This window comes from Theobroma umbraticum, unplaced genomic scaffold (genome assembly GCF_002168275.2).
Source record: "Theobroma umbraticum cultivar Fairchild unplaced genomic scaffold, ASM216827v3 scaffold_44.0, whole genome shotgun sequence".
NCBI classification, from domain to species: domain Eukaryota; kingdom Viridiplantae; phylum Streptophyta; class Magnoliopsida; order Malvales; family Malvaceae; genus Theobroma; species Theobroma umbraticum.
In genome coordinates, this window is record NW_018397255.1 from 11811431 (window position 1) to 11819467 (window position 8037).

General features: G+C 36.0%; 2 protein-coding genes across 3 annotated transcripts; both read left to right on the forward strand.

Moving 5' to 3' along the window:
• Positions 1–702: 702 nt before the first annotated feature.
• LOC110408937 (phosphoserine aminotransferase, putative (DUF760)) lies at positions 703–4504 on the forward strand. 2 transcript variants are annotated; one of them, XM_021418092.2, is made up of 2 exons: positions 703–1238; positions 3211–4504. In XM_021418092.2, the coding sequence occupies exons 1-2, from the start codon at positions 826–828 to the stop codon at positions 4004–4006; spliced, it is 1209 nt and encodes a 402-aa protein (XP_021273767.1). In that variant the 5' UTR covers positions 703–825; the 3' UTR covers positions 4007–4504. The 2 variants fall into 2 exon arrangements, with proteins under 2 accessions (XP_021273767.1, XP_021273766.1); XM_021418091.2 differs by having other exon boundaries at positions 705–1238; positions 3208–4504.
• Positions 4505–5739: 1235 nt separating this feature from the next.
• LOC149527658 (uncharacterized) lies at positions 5740–6546 on the forward strand. Its single transcript, XM_089782476.1, has one exon. It carries the CDS (start codon positions 5885–5887, stop codon positions 6332–6334), a length of 450 nt encoding a protein of 149 aa, XP_089638602.1. The 5' UTR covers positions 5740–5884; the 3' UTR covers positions 6335–6546.
• The last annotated feature ends 1491 nt before the right edge of the window (positions 6547–8037 follow it).

The following is an 8037-nucleotide window of genomic DNA, read 5'->3' on the forward strand; positions in this document are numbered from 1 at the left end:
ATTATTTAAACATAGAAAAGAATTGAACGTAAATCATAAGTTTATACAAGATCAAATTTATATTATCAAGTGGTTATAATTATTGGTGAAGGTTGAAGATTTTATCCTTACAAAGGAAAAAAGAAAAAACAATTGAATGGTCAGATAGAGCAATCATAAACGGACAACATTAGTAGAATAACATAACCGTACTTATCAAAACCACCAACATTTTCAATTATTATATGACAAATGCGTCAAACTTAATGACGAAGTGTAAGAAACGCAAATACAATGGGCGCTCTGGCTTCCTTTTCCTTGATTAAAAATGTGATTGCGGTGTCCATTTTGTCCCCTCTCTTCCTCTTCCTTCTTCTTATCTTATCCCCATCAAAATTTCCTCTTTTATCTTTCTTGCATTAGCTCTTATAAATCAAAGTTCATTGAACCTTACTCAAAACCGCAAAGTTTGATCAGACCTTTAACAAATTCCACTGCCTTTTTTTCTATTTTGGGACCTTTCTCGGCCATTGTCCTTCCAATCGGAAGGATGATCTCAAAGATTGGTCCAATTGCTGCCAACCCTTTTCTCCACGTGGCAAGGTGTACATACACTCACATCCACCTCAGGCTACCATAGCAATCTTTCCTTTTTTCTTTTTTTTTGTCCTTTCCAAAAACAATGATAAAGTCTTCAAAACCCTATCCAAATGGCATCTTTAAAAACGATCGTAAAAGCCATAAGCCAATAAGCCTCTCCCTCCCTTCCCTTCCCCTGCCCTCCACTGCCCTGCCTACAAAACGATACTCTCAGCAAATTCTCTTTGGGGTTCCCATACACAGTTGATGGACCATAGTCTCTCCCTCCACAAAGCCCCTTCTCTCTCATCTTTTTTACCATCCGCGGTAAAAAATTCGCAGGGGCCCCACATCTTTACCCCTCCGAATTCACTTTCCAACTTCACTTTTACCCACCGGAGATCGCTTAGTACTGGCTTTACTTCTACTCCTTTCAATAACGGGAAGGTACCATCGGTCAAAGCCAGCGCCGGTGCCAGCCACTGTGATTTTAGCAGCTTGAATGCTCCGCTTGAGCCGAGGTCCGCTCCTGGAAAGTTCTTAAGCAGTGTTCTTCAGAACCAGCGACAGCTCTTCCACTTCGCCGCTGCCGATGAACTTAAACAACTTGCCGGTGATCGTGATGCTGCCGTCGCTCGTATGTTTCTCAGCTCTGCTTCCGATGAAGCCTGTCTGCACAGGTTTGTATAACAGTTGGGTTTCTTAAGTTTACTAAAAAATTTGTTTAATGTTTTTTTATTGTTCTTTGAAGGTTTATTTGCTGTTGATAAGTTGTGACTTGGGAACTTTTTATTTGCAAATGACGATTAGAATGTTTGTGCAGTGGAATAGAGCTTTTATTATGTGATGGGTCTAATTTAGTAGATCATGTGTGGAAAAAAGTCAACGTTGATTTAACAATTATGTCTCTTTGATTCCAATCAAATTCAAATCCCTTGTTCGAATGAGTTGTTAAATCATTTGTACCCTTGGTCTACTAAATGAGATCCATCAGATAATAATAAGTCTCTTTTGATTGGTGTTTTCTTTGGAAGAAACTCGTGAAAAATGTAAATGACAAAACAAAGTCATTAATGATGGATTAGTTGTGATACGGAAAATATGGTATGAAGAAGGTTCAGCTATAGCTGTGTCTATAATAGCTTTGTGCTATATAGATGTCTTTTTAACTAATACCTTGTAGATTGACTGATTCTAAGGCTATGCTAAGCCTATCGAGAGAGTTGTTTGACCGTAATTTCCTAGGGTCATAGTGTTATTACCAATGGTATTTGGTTTAATCTCTTGATCGGCATTGCAACATCTATTTGGGCATTTGAACCCATTTAATATGTATCATTTGCTCATTTATTTATTTTGCATTCATCTTTTTTTGTGTATATCCTCCATGTTTATCAACTTCTGTCTCTCATAGTACTTTACTATTAAAGAAGCCATCTATATTTTCTTTCCACAATGCATTACCGATGGATATATTCCTACTTAAATATTTCCCAACTGATGCTCTAGTTGAAGTGAAGATCACTTGGCAAAGATGAGTAGCAATGCCACATGCCATAATTAGATAAGGTTGCTGAAAGTAACATCTATTTGATGTGAAAATCACTAACATAACTAACAGTGGGCTCATCTTTGCCATGGCTATAGCTAGTAATTGGGCTTTCTTCATTCTCTTATTAGTCTCAGGGCTGAACAAATATACTATTGAAGCATAGTGTTCAGTTCTTTACCCCAAAAATTTTGCCTAGGTTCCTTAATTGTGTGCATTCTATTTTCACTTGTATTTTTTTTTTAATTTTGAATTTGGGGGAAGGGGGATTTGAACCCTATTCTTTAAACAGGGGATCATGCACCAACCAATGAACCAAATGCTCGGGTGCTATTTTCACTTGTAATTTAAACTATGGAAAGCTCAAGAAAGGCTATGATATTTATAAGCAGACAAAAACTCTCATTTCATAGGAGTTTCACAAAGGCAGCCTATAAATGGGTTTTAACAAGTTTTAAGTTCTTGACTTTGATGCAATTAAATCTTGTCTAACAATAGAGTGGAAGTACATAATGCATTGGTTACATGCTTATCGTATACTTCTTCCCCTGTTTCTATTGTTGTTGAGTACAAAAGGAAACAATAATTTTTGGTTATATTATGATTTAACTGAACTTTGAAATATTATTTAGACTATATTGGTGATTTTATCCCTTTATTCCCCTTAAATATGTAACTAGTTATAACTGTAATCTTCTCTTTTCTCTTTTAAGTTCATGGTATGATCATAAGTTGACTTGAAAATTGTACTTGTTTGTTTGTGGAACTCTTCAGTTGGCTTGGATTAGATAAGAAGTTTATTGTATTTACTGTTTCATGGTGATATCAATTAGACTTTCTGGCACAATGGCAATTGTCTTCTGCTGAAAGGGAGCTCGCCCAATCCCTGGCTTGAAACGTTTTACGATGAACCCAGGCGATGGTTGTAATAGAATGAAGTAGGTGTTATTTAAGCTGGCAATATTATCACTCTAATGAATGAGCTGCCATTGAAATACCTCAAAATTCGTATGTTGGATCCTTTGACTCTGTAGATGGTTAATATAACAATCTCTTTTGTTTTTTCTTTTGTGACCTAATTAGATTTTCCTTAATGCCAGAAGGATTGCTCAACTGAAAGAACACTACTGCCAAGCTGCTGTGGAAGATGTCATGTATATCCTAATCTTCTACAAATTCTCTGAAATCAGAGTACCTTTGGTTCCAAAGCTCTCCAGATGCATTTACAATGGTAGACTTGAGATATGGCCTTCAAAAGATTGGGAGCTAGAGTCTATACATAACCTTGAGGTTTTGGAGATGGTTAGGGAACATGTCAGTACTGTTATTGGATTGAGAGCAAACTCCAGTGTCACAGACAACTGGGCTACTACTGAGATCCAACGGCTCCAACTAGGCCGAGTTTATGCAGCCTCCATCTTGTATGGTTACTTTCTCAAATCTGCCTCCTCTAGATACCAACTGGAAAAATGCCTAGCTTTGGCTCATCAAGACCGTCTGAGTCGTAGGAACTCCCTTCAGTTTCCAGATCTGTTGCCCTGTGGATTTAAAAGGCTGGTCTTTGGCCATGTTAGTGACCAGCAATCTGTTTCATTGGGTCAAGGGCCAGGTAGACAGGAAAAGAATCTCGAAGAATTAAGGTGTTACGTGATGGGATTTGACCCTGAGACATTGCAGAGATGTGCCAAACTGAAATCCAAAGAGGCCATAAATTTGATTGAGAAGCATAGCTGCGCACTCTTTGGAGATGAGAAGACAGGTGTGCTGGAGACTGGTGAGGTGATTTTGACATCCTTTTCAAGCCTGAAGAGGTTAGTTTTGGAAGCTGTTGCATTCGGTTCTTTCCTTTGGGACATAGAAGAATATGTTGACACCGTGTATAAGCTGAAGGACAACTGATTGGATAGGGGGAGGAATTAAAAAAGACATAGCAGTTTGAGTAAAGTCTCTTTGTACAGAGGATGTATATTTTCTGCTTCATTGCTTTGGTTTGCAAGCACCCAGCAATTTGCCTTGTATAGCTATAAGTTGGTATTATAAATAATGTACAGTATACAACTTTTCAACTGTCTCTCGTTGCGGCAGTGGAGCAATCACCATTACTCAGTTTTTGATGAGGTTTTGCACTTATTTTCTACGTGGTTGATGACAAAATTTGAGAGTTAGCAAACCAGTGGTAGTTAATGTTTCCCCTCAAGGGCATAACTATTAAAATGTCAAGGGTAAATGCATGATTTTGAATTCTGAGGGCTTTATTTTTGTTCAGAGAGTCTCGAAGATGGGTTGAGATTGCCTCTTCGAGAATTGTGTAAGTAAAGAATTTGACAGTGTTCTGCTGTATTAATTCCTTGGATTAATCTTTAATGTAACGGCTGTTAGGATCTTTCTCTTTCTGTCCTTCGTGGTTTTACTGATTGAGTGATTCATAGTTGTCCTACAAAAGAAGTATGATAATTTTTCTTTTTCTTCTCCCAGACTGAATAAATTGTGTACTGACTACTGAGGATCTTACAAAAGCAGGATTCTCCGAGTCCTATCCTAATATCTTATAACCGTTATTGTAAAAGATTGAAGCTGCTGTATTTATTTCATATTTCCGAGGTTGGACATATGCGGTTATCATTGACCAAATGCTTTGGTGTGAATTGATTTCACTCTAATTTAGCCAAATGGTTTGGTGCAACTTGATTTCACTCTACCAAGTCATATGCCTGTAGTTATGGGGGTCAGAAGAGGAACTCTACAGCATTGTTGGCGTTGAGAGTGATCTTAGAGTTGTCTGAATATCCAAAACTCGGATGCAGGTAACCAGAAAACTCGGTTTGGTTTGGCAAGATGTTTGGAACTGACCGGTTTGTTTAACTCCGAATGGAAACCTGGATTGGAAGCACATCCACTTCAAGTAACTAATTACCCTTGCTTAGAAACCTGGATAGGCTGTCCATCCACTTCAAGTAACCTGTTTAACATGGATGATCGCCTTCTTCTAAAGCAACTTGCTGTTCTTAGATTCTCAAAAACTTCTTTTAAAATCTTGTTTCACTCAAATCTGATGCTGTTTCCGATTTAGATATTGTTACCTAGTGTTGACTTGGTAAGGGTTTTAAAGCGTATTGAGTCAACAGGGCATTTTCTAAAACATTAATCAGCAGGACTTTGGAAGCTGTGAACTATGCAATTTTAAGTCCACCCTTTTGTCTGATGTAATCGAGCTTTGATTAACATATTCTAAACTTTAATGAATTCAATACGAAACTCGAATTCTTAATGGAACCATTGCAGCATTTGAATCAATGAACGAATTATGTATAATCCTATGAAATCAAACATAGAAAACAAAATGAGAACTCGTTTCTTGGGAAGGGCGCTACTTTTGATTTGGATATTGACTGCACCTTACAATGAGAGGAAAGGGAGAACCTTCCATCATCATACATGGCTTACTAACTCTTCTCTCTAATTATTTTTATACGGTCTATATTTTAGTAATAATTAGTCAGAATCATCCATGTGAAAGCCAAATGTAATTTAGTTTAATCGACTTTCCAAGAAGTGAAGACAACTACTCAATATAATACCACGCGCAACAGATCATCTCACCAAGTTTCAACTTTCAATGGTCTATAAACTAATCAAATACCTCCCTACATCACCCTGGAAATTTTGCACCAATTGAAGGTTCTATAGAAAACTACTCTTCTTCTTCTTCTTCTTCATTTCCTTCCTTTACAAGTTTTTCTTCTTTCATAGCTCCTCAGAAATATTAGCAGAAGAAGGATGTTTTCTCTCTTCCTCAAAGTTCTTTTTTGCATAGTCAGCACGATAGCAAACCTGGTTACTCGCTTAATGTTCTCCGCCACAGCATACCTTCTTGTGTTATTTATCCATGCTTTCAAGGTACCCGGTGAAGCCCTCCAGGGTGCGTTAGAACAACTGGCGGAGGCCATCAAGGCATGTTTGGAGTACTTCCTGGAGCTGATTATGGAGCTAACCAGTTCTCTTATCTCTTCTGGTTTTGATCTTTTTATTGAAGCGGTTACTTCGTCTGCTTCTGTTTCCGGAGCAGCTTTTGGTACATTTGTGGAGAAGACGAGAACTTCCCTTGAAGAGTTGTTGACAGACATACCGGAGATTGCTGAAGGGTTTTCCGAGATGATTTCAACCGTGGTTACAGATTTGTGGAACAATTACAAGTACGCTTTGGGATATGTTACAGAAAATGCTTAATTGTGTATTAGCATATATCATCAGGTTGCTTGGTTGTTTTATCATACAAATATGGTGTACAATACCAACAATTTTGTTTCAGGAACTAAACTCTTTCCATCAATCTCTTACCCAAAACTTAAGGGATGCTGCCTATAATCTTCAAAAATTGTGTCAAACGATCCATCTCGTGTATTATATGCAAACAAATGATCCATCTCAAATTGTCTATGGTTTATGCCTTCCATCATTGTTATTTTGTATGTAAGAAAAAGACCAGGTTCTTGGTGCCGGTACAAATTGACTAGGCCAATATCTATTTCTCCTTTCTATTGATACACAAGGTCGGATGCAAGATCCTGAAGAATATGAATGTTTTCTAATGACACTTTTGTTTTTTTTATTTTGATAAAAACAAATTATAGTTTGCTGTACTTGTTCATGAATATGACCACATTTACAAGGAATTGGAGGCTCGTTAAGGCACGAAAAGGAATAATTCCAGAGTCAAAAACAATTCGTGTTGTGTAGGATGACTTTTCTTTTGGACAAGTCCACGTTGACCTTAAGAATGGGAAAATATGTATGTGCTCGACCTCACGGCGAACCTCATTTAAAGTTGTCCAATGCTAAGGAAACACTTGACTAAGCATTTGTTCAGAAAAGTATTGAGAATGGAAAATTATTTCCTTCACTATTGTTGATTGGTGTTCAGTATTCACTAATCAGCTCTTCGTTGTAGTATTTCTTTTCTCTCTTTTTTTGGTTCATTTTTTCTATAAGTGAAATTATATATTAGGATTAGCTTTAAACCCTTACCTATACTAATATCTATTGAAAATGTTGTTTGATGTATATAGTGTTAATGGAGGAGAACAAAAGAACTGTTGACGCATAGACAACATTGAAACTATAGAATCCATGACAATGGTAAATTTATTGCAAATCGAGTAATATCAATATATTAATTCTACTTCAAGATGACAAAACCCAACCTTCTACACTCTCAAAATTTAATATCAAACTTTTGTCTTCCTAGGATGAAAAGTATTCAAGAAAGGAAATTAAATGTATAAACCCTGAAAAATCATGCATATTTTTCAAAGAATAATTTAATTAACATTAACAAGTTTTTATAAATATTTGTTAATCAATATTGATAGTGGTATGATCGTATCTATTCCTCATTGTTCATCACCTTATATGTCTCTCAACAATCACCAACATCAACAAATATTAGAAAAGGTCAAAAGCCCATTCAAATCAATGCAATCGTAATCAAAATGCTTAAAATAAGAAATTAACCACTGACCTAAAATATCATCCGCCTGCAATTTCCACTAGAGTAATGATCTCATGAACTTGATTCTATTGAAGTTACAATTAAAACTTGACATGGTTTAATTACAACAATTAAATCTTAATTCATAATAATTGCATAGAATTGCTTTGAATAATTAAGATTGAATAAATCTGACTTTATACTTAATAAAAATTTCATAAAAGTATATTTAACCTTAAATTACAAACTGTACAAAATTATCAACTCAAATTAGGCCTTGGTGTGTGCGTCTAGTGGGGCCCTCACCCTCTTCTCTTTAATAATTTAAAAATTTTTATTATTTTAAATTTTATAATTTCATCTTTACAAAAATTTAAAAAATTTTTTAACATAATTTTATTTTTGTAGAATTTTATAATTTTGCCATTACAATAATTTTTTA

Excerpts from the sequence above, each read along its gene's own strand:
- LOC110408937 (XM_021418091.2), top strand. The coding sequence starts at position 826 with ATGGACCATAGTCTCTCCCTCCACAAAGCCCCTTCTCTCTCATCTTTT. Across the intron at positions 1,239-3,207 it reads GATGAAGCCTGTCTGCACAG|AAGGATTGCTCAACTGAAAG; the intron begins GTTTGTATAACA and ends CCTTAATGCCAG.
- LOC149527658 (XM_089782476.1), top strand. The coding sequence starts at position 5,885 with ATGTTTTCTCTCTTCCTCAAAGTTCTTTTTTGCATAGTCAGCACGATA.